Below are 17,496 nucleotides of genomic sequence, written 5' to 3'. Positions count from 1 at the left end.
GAACAGAGGCGGCTGAGGGGAGACCAGATTGAAACTGTATAAAATTATGATGGGTCTAGATTTTGTTACAACTGGGTCAGGATGGGTGAGCTGGCTCCCCTTTCATTCAGCCTCCTCGGTTGGTCATAACAAAGGTTTTAGAATTTTATTTCCCCGTTAATGCCTTTTCCAATCCAAATCTATTTATTTGCTCATAAGCAGTCAATCAAACCAGGTTTTCTTCAGCCAAAGAAAGAGTAAGTTTATTCATTACTAAAGCCGAGAAAAAAATAAAGATGCAACCACACACACACAAACACACACACACACAAAAACACACACACATACACAAACACACACACACACACACACACACACACACATCAGAAGTAAGAAAGGTCCAATTAAAATTGAAAAGAATATATGCTTCAGTCCATTGCTTGTGTGTGAGGCATAGATTGTTCGACGTGGTGGCTCTTTGAAATTAATTGGTAGAATTCTGGAGTTAACTTGATTAAGTCTATACTGTGTCAAAGAAACTCCAGCTTCAGATAGGGAGAGAGAGAGATAGATCTTTCCTGCTCTTTTCCAGCAGTGTTTTTTGATGACTGCCATGTTCCTTTTACACCTGCTGCTCCAGTTTTTAAACTCTTATCTGTATATTGCCAGAAAGGAAATCAATTAGCATGTCTTGCAGTCCTTATTACTGACCAAGTAATCCCATTTTTGACTTTTTCATCTCTGAGACTTTTGACACATTTCAATGTATAAACCCTTAGGAGTTGGGGGTTATTTCATCTTCCACAGCATAGGGGGTTTTGAATGTCTGATGAATACCTGGCTGGTTAGCAGCTTCCATTGTCTTGCCAGATCTATAGCTGATCAAGGTCCAGCATTTTGCATTTTTAATACCTTCCTTTCCAGAGTGTCCCTGTTTGAAGTGGAGCTTGAAACTCCCCAGCCCCCATGGCACCCAGGTGTGAAATTCCATGTAACAGGTCTGCAGTGCAACTTTCCAGAGAAGTGGTCAACTTTACAGTATCAGCCATCAGGTGACTCATGGCCGCCATTTTTTGATCAGTGTCTTTTCTTGTATGTTTTAAGCAGTAGGTCTTCTTTAAACAGTTCAATATGTGTGTGGTTAGCTGCTGAAATTGGAAGGAGCTCTCACTCAGTCCCACTTTCTTATCATTGTGACAACAGGATGGATAAGTTGATCCTATTTCCCCTTTGTTAAAGGAGTTCACACTCAGTGGACATAGATTTAGGGGAAGAAATAGGGGGTTTCGAGAGGATTCACCCAGAAAGTGGTGGGGTAAGGAACTCACTGGTGAAAGGATTACAGAGGCAGAAACCCTCATAACATTGAAGAAGTACTTGGATATTCACTTGAAGTGCTGCAAGTTTACAGACCAATGGCTGGAAAGTAGGATTAGGCTGGATAGTTGCTTGTCAGCCAGCGCAGACATGATGGGCCCAATGGCCTCTTTCCATGCTGTAAATGTGTGTTAATTCTATGAAGCTACTTTAGTGGACATCAGCTAATTCAGCACAAAGCTGGGATCTTCCTCGCTCTGTCAGGTGAGGTTCCACAGGGACACCACAGATAGTAACTGAACTAGAAAGGAAGCGCAGAGGAAAGCTATTCCAGTGATGCTTCATCTAATCTGTAACATTGGAAGTGTCACACAGGATGATGAAGCTTCATGTTCCTTCAGATGGACAACATGTCACACTGATGCAGTCAGGGACAGGGCACTCAGCCCAGCATTCACCCAGTGATTAAACAGCAGGACTAACACAGCAGGGTAAAACCAGCAGAGTAAAATCTCGCTCACAAAGAGGGGGATTTAGCTATTTGGTCAGGGTATGACATTTCAGCATGAATGAATTAATATTGGCTGAGTGGTCTACATTATCATAATTTAACTTGTGATTTGTACATTTGTTTCACTTGGTGCTGCAGTAGCATTGCAACTGAATGCACTGAGTTAGCTGCAGTACATTTTCTATGATCCATGTTTACCCACTTTTATGTATCAAATAGTTTTCAGGTGAAGGGTTAAACCTAGGCAGACTGAAAAGATCACATTACGCCCCTCAAAAATGAGTTGAGTGCCCTGGTTTATATTAATCCTTCAGTCAACAACACAAAAACAGATTATCTGGTCATTGTCACTCTACTGTGTGATGTTATGATGTGGCAGGTTATGTGTGCCAGGTGGACCAAATCCACGAGGGAAACTTGGTTGCACTATCACAACAGTTTTGCAATTTGTATTTATTACGAGATGCGTACATTGAATTCAGAAGTAATAAGTTCACCAAGACCTTTAGAGAGCTTTTTAAAAATTAAATTAAAATATTTATTCACAAAATAAAAGATGTCAAGCACAGACATAAGACTACAATTACTACTATAATAACTCCTAAAATTCCTAATTAACCTGACTCCCAGTTACACTCCCTTTAAGGCAATGGTCCGACATTGATTTTAAATTCAAAACAGACTCAGAAAGTTAACCCAATACCCTGGACAGTGGAACTCCAAATGGCTGTTCTCCAGCTTTAGTTTCATTAGACGGCAGACTTACGCACAAATGCTGGAGGCTTCATTAAGGCTTTTCACAGACTCTTTCATGGCCTTCTCCTGACATATAGCCTTTCATTTTCCTTTATATATGTTTCTCCCTTTTTAATATATAACTTCTATTGTTCCATCTTTGAAACCGTATTTCTCTCATAATATAAAAACTTTCATGTTGTCACTACATATTGTCAGTAACCATTGGTAAAAAATATAAATATGTTCCTTAGCCTTGCTTATCCGGCTAGTTGTAAACAGACTTTGAAATCCAATATCCTTTCATTTATCTAAAAATGCAAATTCCCTTCACACCTTACATGCTAAGCCAGCATCCATGTTTACTCAATAGCATGTCAAACACCTAGCTTCTTTTGATGATTTAAACTTGCAGCCTACTTGACTCCAAATTTAATTAAATCACACACAGACCCAACTATACTTACCCCCATAAACCTACTTCACAGTAAGCTAGAAAAATATTATGAACATTATTATACTTTCCTGAGAATGAAAATTCTCTCGAACAACTTCATAAAGTATTTAATTGGTTGTGAAGTGCTTTGAGATGCCCTGAGCTCATCAGGGGTGCAATGTAACTCTTTCTTAATCAGTACTGTCCTTTCCCAATCTGTGGAAAACTTTGGTCCCGACAATATTAAACAGCATTGACACCCTGTCCCAATTCTAAAAGACGTCACACCCAATAGTAAATGGGACTGTTCCTGCCCAGCTTACACAGAATAATACTCTCAACAACAATAATAAAATGCTCATATTGCTGGAGAGCCCTGTTCCCTCTGAACTGCATGGGTGTGTGATGCGCAGTCTTCTGCTGTATACTGTGCAGTGGTGCAACAAGCAGGCAGGGTGCAACAAAAAGTAGATTTAGAAGGACAATTGCTGGGTCCTTGCTGTATGTGTTCAAAGAATTCTTGCAGTTACATTTTGCTGCAACTTCTCAAAATACTTTATACTGTTACAACTGCAATGTACTTCTTGTAAAAGATGCAGTGTTAGTTCCTCCTAGATGAACTAACTGACTGTTCTCTTGCCCACATGTCTGTCCTTGGCTTGCTGCATTGTTCCAGTGAAGCTCAATGCAAACTGGAGGAACAACACCTCATCTTCCGACTAGGCATTTTACAGCCTTCCAGACTGAATATTGAATTCAACAACTTTAGATCTTGAACTCCCTTCTCCAACCCCACCCCCTTTCCGTCTCTCCCCCCTCCCTTTTGTTTTTTTCCAATAATTTATATAGATTTTTCTTTTCCCACCTATTTCCATTATTTTTAAATCTATACCTTTTATGCCCTGTTAGTCTTATTCCACCCCACCCCCACTAGAGCTGTACCTTGTGTGTCCTGCCATCCATTCTTAATTAGCACATTCATTTAGATAATATCACCACCTTCAACACCTCTTTGTTCTTTTGTCTGTGACATCTTTACATCTTTTGATTATCTGCTCCTATCACTGCTTGCTTGTCCCTACAACCACACCCCCCCCCCACTTCTCTCCCCCCATCCCCCCTCCCACTTTAAACCAGCTTATATCTCACCCCTCTCCTAATTTTACTCAGTTCTGTTGAAGGGTCATGAGGACTCGAAAGTCAACTTTTTTCTTCTCCGCCGATGCTGCCAGACCTGCTGAGTTTTCCAGGTAATTCTGTTTTTGTTTTGAACTAACTGACCTCCATTCCTGATCCAACAAGGTGGGTCACTCCAGGAAAATGATTCAAAATCAGATGCTTTACTCAAATTATTTTTGCCTTTGAGCTGGAAGGCAGTTAGAAACAGTTGCTGAGATGAATTTTGTTTGCAGAGCCTGCTGGGTGTTCAGGCCTCTGAATCAACTGTACAGCCGTTTTGTAACAGGATGTGGTTTTGTGATAACACTGCAATGTGGAAGCTGCAAATGTTCAATGAGGAACAGTGTCCATTTTCTCATGTTAATGCTGCAGGGTCAATGTCCCTCGGCGATCTCCCTCAGGCACTTCTTAAAACCACTTTTAAACTAAGTTTTTACCTCCCAAATTAAGGTGCAACGTCAAGCCAATTCAGAGACAACAGAAAATCCCACGACTGTCAGATATGAATTGAGTTTGTTGATCTGATCCAAGGTTCATTGTACAGGCATTGGCTGGAAGTATATGGGAAATGAATCCTGGGCACCAGGGACTGGCCCATGGGGAAAGCAATGTTTTTATGTTAAACTTGCACGGTCATGAAGAGACTAAGAAGATCCTGAGGGTGGATGTGGAGAGGATGTTTCCTCTTGTGGGAGAATCTAGAATCTGGGGTGACCCATTTAAGACAGAGATTAGGAGAAATTTTCTCTCTTTGAGGGTCGTGAGTCTTTGGAACTCTATTCCCAAAAATGCGGTGGAAGCAGAGCGTGAGTATTTTGAAGGCAGAGGTGGTGGATAGAGTCTTGATAAATATGGGGGTGAAAAGTTATTGGGGGTAGGTGGGAGGTTACAAACAGATCAGCCATGACCTTATTGAACAGTAGAGCAGGCTCGAGGGGTCTACTCCTGCTCCTAATTCATATGTTCACATGAAGTAAGATTTGACTTGGGCCCCTGTCCCCATTGTAACCATCACCTGGCCTGTTGCCAGGCAGAGTCCAATACAATTTCACACCATCTCCCTTTCTCCAGGGCATCCTGTTTTATCTGAAGTTCAAGGAGACAGTTCAAAACAGAGCCGCCTTATAAAGCCTCACATTTGTAGCAGCTGTTACATTTGGGTGATACTTGCAACAGCCCTGTTGCTGCCTTTCCTGTGATCAGTGCCAAGCGGGTGAAAGCCATTCAATGTATCTAGGGCAGGCTTTGTAATCTAAGGGAGTGAGAAGTCTTGCTCACAATGGAGGAACATAGGAAGGAGGGTTGCAGAACTGCCCCAGGTGTCTAGGCAGGTTGCATTGGGCATGGAGGAGGTGGTCTTCAAGCTGCCATTAGACAGTGGGACAAGGGTGTTGCCTTGAAAACTCACTGAGTGGAAGTAAAGCACACTTTCAGAGCCAGTGGTTCTGGAATATGACTGGCTACCTCTTGCACGCAGTTGGAATGATATTGGCAGAGGCTGGAGCTGTCCACATGCTCTCAGCAGGTATAGGGGTCTGCAGAAAACCAGCCAAAGGGAAGCAAGCAGATCCCTCCCAAAAGAGGAGGCTTTCCCTTCAAGAAACAACTTGCTTGACTCGGGAAGATGTGCCATGCAATCCAACGGCCAATTCGGGACATAGGGACAATGCTGTGCCTGCAGGTAGTGGCCAGGGAGAGCCAGGAATTGGGTTTATTCTCTCCATCAACAGCTCAGCTGCTCATAAATCCTGAATAATAAAACTGTTCTGAGTTGTGTGACAAGAAGGAGAGCGGCCGATGCCAAGAGAAGCTTCCTACCCTGTACCCCCTGCTTTAGCAAGCCTTTGGTGAGGTTGTGTGTGGGCTGAAGACTCCAATGTCTCTGCGCTTGTCTGAGGTTTCCTCCGCGACAAAGTATCTTCGTGGGAGGGTGAAACATGCAGTGTGCATTCCCAGATGAACATCACAGGCTAGCAGCTTTTCTGTCAGATGTGAGCACAGAGTGCTTCGAGCTGCTTCACACCTACAGAAAAAAAGCCCCGTCTGGATGTGGAGCAGTAAGTTGGCAGAACAGATGTGAGGGGACAGGGGAGGGCTGGGGGTGGGGCGGGGTCGGTGAAGGGTGAGGGGAAAATCTGGGGAGCATGACTTTTTTAAACAACAAAAATGAAAAAAACCTGCATTTCCAAGCACCTTTCATAACCTTAGGAAGTCCCACAAGGCCTGATAATTTGTCAAATACTTCTCAAGAGTAATCACCATTATACTGCAGGGACCATTCAGCACACAGCAAGCCCCCACAAACAGATGATCTCTTAGCTCTGATGAAAGGTTATCAACCTGAAACATGTACTCCGTTTCTCCCCCCACAGGTGCTGCCTGGCCTGCTAAGCATTTCCAGCATTTTGTCTTCTTATTTCCCATTTCCAGTACCTGAAGTATTTTGTTTTTGGCATCTCTTTCAGCTTTAGGCTGAGGGGCGAAGTTTGAGTGGGACAGGATCCAAAACCCTGTGACTCAAGAAGCAAGAGTGCTCCCAAATGCGCCCCCGCTCTCTATTATCAAAAGGCTTTTGTGGGTGAGATTTTGTCTGTGTTAGATTGCTTGCACACTCTTCAGATGTAATTTTCTGAGGCTGCACTGTGGTGAGGTTTCTCAGAGTAGGTGACCACAGGACAGAGAAGTGGGGCCATTGTTTTCTGGCCAAACCTCTGGCCTTTCCTCATACCTATTGAAGCTTCATGTCACCCCAGAACTGACCTTTTCAGACTTTAGCCTCAATAAAACCCTGCAATCCCATTCAAAAGTATTCCAATAAAAATAGCTATTTTCCAGCTTTTGTACCCTGGTGCAATGTCAGAACCCACTTTGATTGAGCACAGAGATAGGTTTGCGTTCATCGGGTTTGAAAGGGATGTAAGCTTTGAATGGTTCTTTGCTGTCTCTCCTGCATTTTCTCAAGTACCATCCTGCTTCATAACGAGTGAAGACCACAGGAACAGGCTGAGACCACTCATCCCACACAAATTGGGTCAGCCATTGCAAGAGGAAAAGGCCGATCTGTATCTTTATTCCATTTCTCCACCTGATTCCATTACCATTACGGTACCGTAAGGGGAACATGTCCCTTTATATTGTTGGTGACATCTTTTGATGATCTGCTTCTATCACTGCTTGTTTGTCCCTACAACCACACCAACCCCCTCCACTTCTCTCTCTCTCTCTCTCTCTCGCCCCACTCCCCCGCCCCCCCCAACACACCTTAAACCAGCTTATATTTCAACTATTTCTTGGACTCGAACTCAAATTCTGTCGAAGGGTCATGAGGACTCGAAACATCAACTCTTTTCTTCTCCGCCGATGCTGCCAGACCTGCTGAGTTTTTCCAGGTAATTCTGTTTTTGTTTATGTCCCTTTATATCATCGTTCTCACACATAATTCCGGTTAAGCTGATCATTGTCTTGAAGGGGAAGTGAGATAAGTACATGAGGGACAGAGGGATAGGGGGATAGGTTGATTGGGTGGGAGGAAGCTTGTGTGGAGCATAAACAGCAGCACAGACCTGTTGGGCTGAATGCCCTGTTTCTGTGCTGCAAATTGCTATAGTCTTGGACTATGTTGCGATGAAACAGTCATCAAGTCCCTTAACTAGGAAAAATCCAATCGTTCCAAATGATCCTCAGTTTCAACGGCTCTTTGGGCGAGGGTATTCCAGGTTGACACTGATCTCTGCTGAGGTAGCGTTTCTTGATAGCACCCCCGAGCAGCCTATCTCTAATTTAAAGGACAAAGGTCAAGAGGGTGAGATACACAATGACAGCCAAGAAGGAAACATAAAAGTGGAAGGAAACAGCTGAGGGCTTTTCTTGCATTCTTTGCCTGTGTTTTTTGTCTGGTTCAGAATATTGAGCTTTCGGTGGGATTGCCACTTCTGTCTGATTTACTAGAGGCTGCAATTTTCAATTGCTCCCTGGATTGAGTTACCGCTGCACCATTAAAGAACTTGGTATTAAACAAAGCGGAACAGATCTGAAAACGTATGATATGCAACTCTTGCCATTGAAATGTATCAGCTCTCTAGAACAAAGCTGAGTCAATGAACGCCTTGATTAACTTTGACTCCTGCTACTTTTTGGAAGGTCCTATATAATCTTTAAATGATAGAGAATGTAAAACTGCCAAAATAGTTTCAAAAACACCAGGGACAGTAGTAAGAGAGCGATTACATTGAGCGTTGTGAAAAGCAGACCTACATCATCAGCAAGTTCCTTTCTCCTCACAGAGAGTGATCAGGGGCTGGGATAATTTGACAACAAGGTTGGTTGCGGCCAGCATACTGGGCCAATTGAAGAAGCTAACAAATGCTGTTAAGACAAGACAGCAAGTTTGCTGCTCTGAAACAACACAGCTGAGGTCAGTGTACATTCGAAGGGTATTAAAAACAAAAACTTGCATTTAAATAGCACCTTTAATGCAGTAAAAAGCCCCAAAGTGCTTCACAGAAGCATTATTTTACAAGAATTTCTCATTGATCCACATAGTAGGAAATCTTGGTCACAATTGATGGACCGTATAAAAAGGGAGGAAAGAGAGAGAGAGACCGCGCGACAGAGAGGATTAGCAAGGGAACTCAGAACTTGGGGTCTAGGCAGCTGAAGGCAACAGCACAACGACAAAAATCAGGGATGCTCAAGATGCTGCCTGAATTTTCCAGTCTGTCACCCTACCAGAATTCCACATTTAGAAACAGAAGAGGGAGTGATAGTTTGGAATGTAAGGGGTGAGAAAGTTTTCCTCAAGTTCTCATGTTCAAACACATTTGTTTCCTGTCACTGCAATGATAGTGCATACATCTGGGAAGCTGGTTTCTATTTTAAGCAAGTACTTCCTGAGTCTGGACCAGCTGTGCCTTGCACAGTCCAATGACATACTTGACTGTTGGAATGGAACACTATAAACAGAGCGCAGCTCAGCTTTTTCTGAAGGATGACTCAGTTCATGGCATTTGGAAATTAAAGCCTATTGATTGGCGGGGCTGTAATTAAGGCAGATTGTCCCTGTCGACGGGAACCATCATGAACATTGAACACAAGCTGAAGTGATTTGGTGCCGAATGAACCAAGTTCCAGAGCCTTACGGACAGAAAACAGAACTTCATTCATTCAGTGGCCCAAATTATTCTCAAAACGGTTATGATTCTCTCCTGCAAGATTTCTTCCTTTCAGATCTTGGCGCAACTGCTCTTGTTTTGAATGAGAAGAGGCAGGAGAACCTGTGTCTGCGCCCATTTTGGGCTATTGTCCATACAGATAACGCATATCCTGTCATTAAAATGTGCTGAATGCCACAGGTCAACTTGCCTTGGAAATCTTCTTTTCATTCCTCCCCACTCCAAGGTAGAGTCAGATTGTGCGACTTGGAGATGTCTAACAACAACTTGTATTTTTACACCCTCTTTGATACAGTAGAACACCCCAAGCTGCTTCCCAGTAGCGTGTATCAAATAAAATTTGACACCGAGCCACATAACTGGAGGTGGTATGGCAAAGGTTCATTGGATTGCTCCCTGTGACGAAAAGCTGAGTAAATTGGGTCGATATTCTCTGGAGTTTAGAAGAATGAGAGGTGATCCCACTGAAACATTCGAGGTTCTGAGGGAGCTTGTCAGGATAGGCACTGAATGGTTGTTTCCCTGGCGGGGGAAATCCAGGCATTGGAATGGCAGGGGTTGGGGTTCAGTCTCAGGATAAGGGAATGATTATTCAGGAGAAATTCCTTCACCCAGAGGGCTATGAATCTTTGGAATTCTCTCCCTCAGGAGGGTTGTGGATGCTCAGTCAAGGAATAGATTCCAGGCTGAGGTCGAGATGTTTGGTCTCTCAGAGAATCAGGGCCAGGTGAGGGATTGGGTGGGAAAATGGAGGTGAAAGTGAAGGTCAGCACTGAATGGCCACACAGGCTCAGGTATGCTCTACTCCTGCACCAGGTTAGGTACAACATCACAAACTGCACTCAGAAAGACTTGCATTTCTGCAGAACCTTTCACAACCTCAGGATGCCCTCAAGTTCTTTACAGCCAATGAAACACTTTTTGAAGCATAGTCACTGTTATAACATAAGAAACATGTTGGCCAGTTTGTGCACAGCAAGCTCCCATACACAGCAATGTGATAACAACTGGATAATCTGTTTTAGTGATGGTGGTTGAGGAAGCAATGTTCCAACATGCTGCGTCACTCCTAATGACTGTCAAACATACATCCATCTTGGTGGGCACCACTCCTTGAGGGAGGCTGCAAACAGGTGATATTTCATAGACTCAAACTTGACTTCTTCAATATTGGATTCATTTCCATACTTCTCCTTCACCATGATTTCTCAAAAACTAGTTCAGAAGGCCGTATTCTTGGAAAGGGAGGGAAATGAGCTAATTCTACGGAAGGACCTAAAGTTACCAGGTGATGAATACATTTGTTCGAAAGCCTGTCCACCTTCAAGTTCAGCATTTTCACAGTTGCTTTTTGACAGTCACGTTGGGCAAAACAGCTTTGTTTGTTGTGCTCTTATGTATTCAAGAGGTAATATTCTGACTTATACAACATATTTTGCTTTGGAAATGTAAAATTCATCAGCCTTGAAGTTAAGTTGTGCCAAGCAAGTAGTTAAACCTGAAAATGCCCCACTTTCAATTCCTTGAAAAGAATGAGTCAGTGCACTAAGTTTTGATTGTGGTACATTGATGATTTAGTGGGAAGGTATATCTGGAGCTTCAGAAAAACAATTGTATTATTCATTTCTTTTTTTATGAATGGGGTGTGGGCATTGCTGACGAGGCCAGCATTTGTTGCCCAGCCCTAATTGCCCTTGAGGAGGTGGTGCTGAGCTGCCTTCTTGAACCATGTAGTGTAGGAACACCCGCAGTGCTGTTAAGGAGGGAGTTCCAGGATTTTGATCCAGTGACACTGAAGGAATAGTGATATATTTCCAAGTCAGGATGGTGTGTGGTGTGGTGGGGAATTCCCAGGTGGTGGTATTTCCATGCATCTGCTGCCCTTGTCCTCCTAGATGGTTGTGATCATGGGTTTGGAATGTGCTGTCTAAGGAGTCTTGGTGAGTTGCCGCAGTGGATCTTGTAGATGGTACACACTGCTGCTACTGTGTGTCAGTGGTGGAGGGAGTGAATGTTTGTGGATGTGGTGCCAATCAAGCGGGCTGCTTTACCCTGGATGATGTAAAGCTTCTCGAGTGTTGTTGGAGCTGCATTCATCCAGACAAGTGGGGAGTATTCCATCCCACTCCTGACTTGTGCCTTGTACATGGTGGACAGGCTTTGCGCAGTCAGGAGAACAGTTCATTAGTCCACCAGTGAAAACTGAAAGATGAGTAATTGACTTTCTTATTTGTGGAGAGGAATATGTACAAACATGTAAGTCTGTAAAAATGTACATAACAGCATCTCAGTGTTGCAGAACTTGTTTTGGTAAACAATGTAAAAAGGGATGCATTGCTAACATTAAAAATAAACCCCTCAAGCTTGTGGTTTCCTTTTGTTGACTATCTCTAGGTCGTTCAAAGAGTGTGATGCCAACTGACCATGGCACAGCATTAAATAGAGCTTCATCTCCCAACACAATGGAACGCCCTGTGAAGTCAGGCTGGCTAAAAAAGAGGAGATCTCTAATGAAGCAGTGGCAGTCTCGCTGGTTTGTTCTTCGAGGAGTCTACCTGTGTTATTACAAAGAGGAAGAGGATGGGAAGCCACAGGTAATAGATTGGAAATATTTGCTAACAATGATGCTTGGCTTGGAGCCAAGAAAATGAATTTATCCCTGACCATGATAGAACAGTTAGGATCTGGTTAATTGTGGTAATATTTAGAGAGTTAGTAAATATTTGACATTTATCTACACCACATGCCTTCTTACCATCTTCCTGTCTGCGGAGTCTTTCTTAAGACAGGGTGCCTGTAAGCATGAGGCAGATTTTAATATGATAATAATCAAGGTGGCTTTATAGCTCACAGAACGTGCAAACCATGGCAGGGCTGGACAGGATGACTAACCAATCAGTGTCCTATCATTAGAAGATTTCTCCAGACTGAAACTTGACTGAGATCAGGAGGTTGAAACAAGGAATGGCACTGAAGCTCTTCCTTGTTGTTCAGGCTCAGTATGAACTTGAGCCTAACTGTTGTGTTTTATGCATTGCAGATATGCAGAGATGACACATTAGCTTCCATGTGTGCGAGTAGTTTATTTGCAATACTCTTAAATGTCTGCTCTCATACTTACAGCTGCTACCTATAGTTTTGTGTCCCTTTTTCAGTCACCACAGCCAGGCTGAACTGGATGCATTCAGTGAACAGAGAAGATACTTAGACATACTTAATCAAACACCGAACAATTGGACACTAAGCTAACCATTCTGATTGGGGATTCAGCATTTTAACCTCCTTCCACAGCTGTCTGGACCAAGATTGACAAATTGTGCAGAGATTGAATGTGAGGTGAACTTGATCCTTACTAATTTCAGTTCCACTCCACTTACCGCCAATATTGGGGGCAGGATGTTGGTGGGGGAACACAGTCATTTTCAGAGGGAAAAAATAAATGTTGCACAACACTTAACTGCCTCACCTGTCCATTAGAGATACACAAAGACAGTAACTCTTGGAAATTCACCTCAGAAACATGGCATTTTCCATCATACATTTGAAAAGATGCCTTCTCAATTCTCAATGTTACATGTCAAAAAGTAGAAATTGCGTTTTGCACTGGGATATATGTCATCACATTTTCATCATGCTGAATAGAAAAATAAATCCTTTAGTCGACAAATGTTATGTGATGTCACAGACACAAACCAGTGTAGTTGACATAGCCTTTACCCACTGTGAGCATGATTGATGAGCCATTCAGCCTCTATGAATGGGACATTTTCTTTGACATTGGAAGCACTTTATTAATGCAAGTTGTTGTTATTTTTAACCATGTGCTTAGTGTAAGCCCTTCCTCTGTGATGCATTCATTACATCTGTGTTATCCATAGGGTTGCATTCTCCTCAAAGATATCAAGGTCAATGAAGTACCATCAAACCCTGAAGATCCAGGAAAGTTCCTCTTTGAGATCACCCCAGGTATATCCTCTCTGTTCCCTTAAAAGCTCCAAGCACAAACGGACTGAATTATAAAGTTTAGGAAGGCTCCCAGCTCAACCCTCAGCCACGTTCAGATATCTCCAAGAGTCCTACAGCTTGAGGAGTATCCCTGGACTAGAGGGGAAGAAAGTTAGAGTGGGCTATAATTGTTTTTAATATGAAGAATGTTCTTAAGTGTGTGGGCGGCTGTTGAGTGAGGACTGAATGAGCTTTGTTTGTGATACTAAATATCCTTGTTTCCAAATCTCTTCACGGTCTCGCCCCTCCCTACCTCTATAACTTCCTCCAGCCCAATGATCCTTGAAGATATCTTCACTCCTCCAATTCTGACCTCTTGCACATCCCTAGTTTTAATCACCCCACTATTGGCAGCTATGCCTTCAGTTGCCCAAGCTCTGGAATTTTCTCTCTAAACTTCTCCATCTCCATGCCTCTCGATCTTCCCTTCCTCCTATTGGGAGACCAGTCCGACTCCTGGATAACAATGGCTACTTGGATTCTGGGATTTCCCCAACACCAAATACAGGCCAGTACTTCAGTCCTCTAAAGCAAATGAGGGTTGGGAAAAGCCACAGGATTGTTGTGGAATTAGCCAGGGCACCAAGTGAGTGAAGAAAAACCAACCGAAAGTGGAGTCCAGCAATCGGCTCCAGGACAGTCAAGTGGCATCAACCCACTCATAAGCACATGTAGGATGCCAAAACTCCTGTTTGAGCAGTCAGAATATTACTTAAGCCAATGTGGCCCAATGCAGGGTAGAACAACCCACGATTGGTCTGTTTTACACCAAGTAACCGGGCGCAATAGGTTCCAATTTCTACCCCACTTCACTGAATTGCAGCTTTTGAGGGAGGAGGTCATTGCTGGTAGTTCCGTCTTTCACGGAAACTAGTTATTCTTCCACTTTCTTGAAATTTACCAGGCTAGGAAGATGAGCGATGAACTGCATCAATTTAATTGTCAGAAAGATACAGATTGACGCAGGGGACACATTCAGTTCAAATCTTGCAGCCTTTTCACGACATTGTGCAGGTGGTTGCTTAATCAAATCATACATCCTGTGCAGCTCCCCTTTCCTACACATGCAGGCCGAGGTCTACTACCTGCACCTCGAGCTGGCTGGTGAAGTTGTGCAGCGGATGTGGTCTCTCTCTCTCTCTGAGTGATGTGAGCGCCAACTGTGAGCAGTTTCTGTTCAACAGAATGTGACGGAAAAACCCTGAGCCCCGCCCCTGGTCTTCGATGCTGCAAATGAAAGTCTCAGGGGAAGTGTGTGCTGTCGTTCAAAACAGAAGTTTCATTTACTGAGTCAGTGATTTGAATGTAAAATCGTTGGGGGGTTTTCATACACCCACGACCTTAAAATTAGTTAATCCTGAATACATGTCCCCTGCCTAAAAGTGAACGTTTTATTTTCAAGCGTTCAATCCAAGACGAGAAAGATCAGTTTGTCCCAGCAGTGACTGGCTGTTACCTTTGGGGCAAACCCAATTACAGAGCAGGAGTAACATTTTTCATGAAATCGAGGGGCTGTCATTCTCACTTTGGCTGCAAAGGACCTTCTGCTCAAGTAATTCGCCAGACGGATTCCGGTGTAAAGACGCCACCTGCCATGATTCAAATGGACAACAGGAGTCTGCTGTTTGATCCTCAGTCTGTGCACTTTATTTGAGCTCCATTGGTGTGGTCCATATGCTGTCCTCAGTTCCCCTCGCTGGCCAAGGGAATTTTCCCTCATGATTACTGCCCAGTGAGGAAGGGTCTTTGACCCAGATTAAGGGTTCGTATCCCATGGCAGATGGTAGAATTTGAGTTCAATAAAAATCTGGAATTAAAAGTCTAATGATGACCATGAAACCATTGCTGATTGTTGTAAAAACCCATCGGATTCACTGATGTCCTTCAGGGAAGGAAATCTGCCACCCTTACCCGGTCTGGCCTACATGTGACTCCAGACCTACAGCAAATGTGGTTGACTCTTAACTGCCCTCTGAACAAGGACAGTTGGAGAGGGCCAATAAATGCTGGCCTAGCCAATGACGCCCACATCCTCTGAATGAATAAAAAACCCTCCTCGGATATCCAGCCTAATGCCCTTCACTATTTATTCATGGATCTAAAAACTTAAGAAATAGGAGCCGACGTAGCTCATATTCATAGTCTGTCATCGTGGTTTGAGCGCAGGATTTATTATCTTCTTGCTGTAGAAGAGATCTTGCTAGAGGCAATGGTCTTTGTTCAAAAGACATGAATTCTAACCATTTCCAGAGGTGAGCTAAGACTGAGACACAGTGAGAGCTGCTCTCTGAGACGTTACTCAGTCATCACTCCTCAGTGAGTGACATTGCTCCGTATGCACATGCTCAGTAGCTACTTTTACTAGGTACACGTACCTCAGGTCTGGTCCCTTGTTTGACATGAGGGCTGACCTTCTATCTCAACTCCACTTTCACCCCCATCCCCTCAGTGTCCAGATATCTATCCATTTCTGTCTTGAATACACTCAATAACTGAGGATCCACAGCCACATGGGGTAGAGTATTCCAAAGATTCACAGCCCTTTGAAGAAATTTCTCTTCATCTCAGTCCTAAATGACTCTTTTGTTATACAGACCCAAACCAGTTGGTGAAGTATGAAACTAGACAGACATCCTTTTTTTGATTCTAGGTTTGTTCACAGAATGCAGCATTACATTTCTTTGCCTTCTACCTACCAGTGTCCCAGCAATCTCTTTTTACATTCTTTTGAGTATCAAATAAACAAATTAACTAACTGACAGCCCATTAAAGGGGACTATAACAAAAGAAATCTAAAAAGAAACTTCAATTGAAAGTCAAATACCTTTTTCGGGGAAATGATGCACTCCAGCATTTAATCAATCAATACCCTCCACCTGCTATCTTTAACAATCCAATTCACAAAGCATGAACATCTTTATTCTGAGACTGTGACCCTCTAGTTCCAGACTCTGTACAAGGGGAAACAATCTTGCAGCTTCTACCTTGTTAAACTAGCTAATAGTTAGCTGGTGACTGACCAGCAGACACAGACTTTCCAACCAGGAACAAATGCCTTGAGAGCAGAACGTGGGAAACCTGGGTGGGGAGAGAGAAGAGGGAAGAAGGTGAAGGGAATCCTGGGTCAGTGAACACACACACTAATTTATCCAGCCATTAAATCACTCCCGTTAACAACTGTTGTGACTCTGACACAGAACTAAATGGCCTTAAACCAATAATGGAGGTCACAAGAGTCTTCCAGTCACTTCTCATTCACATGCATTCTATATTATGTAAATCCTGTATTTTTGCAAAGCTGGTTAGAAGAAATCTGAAAGCAGAATTTTCATAAATACTTTCCTTTCCAGCAGCATCAAGTTTCTCCTCTCAGATCTGATAGTGGTGATAGGTGGGAGCTGATTTACCTTGAGCTGCCAGGAGGGGAGGGGGGCGGTGAGGAGAGTGAGATGGAGTCCTAAGAGCTGGGACCTTTTCTCCCTGTTTGAGTGATACCCACAGCAGGAGTCCTCCAAATGCCCAGCTACAAGTCAAGTCTGAACTGGCTAGCCTGAAATTACCAAGGATAAAGTGAAGGGTTTTCATGAACAAAAAGCTCCTTGGTAAATTTTTAGGAGAGGGATGAGTTCTTTTTGGCTTGAGGGCAAATATACAAGTCATGAGGCAATTTATGCCTTTTTTTTCATAATTGCAGCTAACTACAAACATTTCTTATATCACCTCTCTTCCCCAACCATGCTCCAGCACAATGAGTTCAAAATTCTTCAAGTCCTTGGCTAATGTCTACACTGCCTTCACCATCCTACCTCAGCACTACTTCCAACTCTGTGCTCACATCATACTCTTTATTCTTCCACCACGGGCCTCCATCTCTCCTTACCCCTAACCTGCAGCACAGTTTTCAGCCAGCTCAGCCCCACTCTCCAAGTCCTTCGCTCAACCCTCTCCAGCATGTCATTTTGCCACCCTCCTATCCACTGTTGTTTTTATTCTCCTTGTGTTTACTTAGAAAATAAACATCAAGGTACCAACCACACACACAGGATAGGTTAACACAAAAATCCCTCGGTTCATGTATAAAGGATTGACAAGCTGGTCACAGCATAACACAGCTGAAGACTCTGTACGCGTGTCGGAGTTAGGAGCTTCCTCAGAACAAACTG

At 43.3% G+C, this 17,496-nt stretch overlaps 1 protein-coding gene across 1 annotated transcript in view; it reads left to right on the top strand.

Moving 5' to 3' along the window:
* Positions 1-17,496, top strand: part of LOC121289884 (rho GTPase-activating protein 25-like) — a 45,029-nt gene that overhangs the window by 6,938 nt on the left and 20,595 nt on the right. Inside the window, exons 2-3 of the mRNA XM_041209825.1 lie at positions 11,723-11,922; positions 13,207-13,294. Coding sequence (XP_041065759.1) covers positions 11,723-11,922; positions 13,207-13,294 — 288 coding nt within the window. The remainder of the gene's footprint in view (positions 1-11,722; positions 11,923-13,206; positions 13,295-17,496) is intronic.

Source organism: Carcharodon carcharias, chromosome 17, assembly GCF_017639515.1.
Source record: "Carcharodon carcharias isolate sCarCar2 chromosome 17, sCarCar2.pri, whole genome shotgun sequence".
Taxonomy (NCBI): Eukaryota; Metazoa; Chordata; class Chondrichthyes; order Lamniformes; family Lamnidae; genus Carcharodon; species Carcharodon carcharias.
This window is presented reverse-complemented; position numbering and strand designations above follow the sequence as displayed.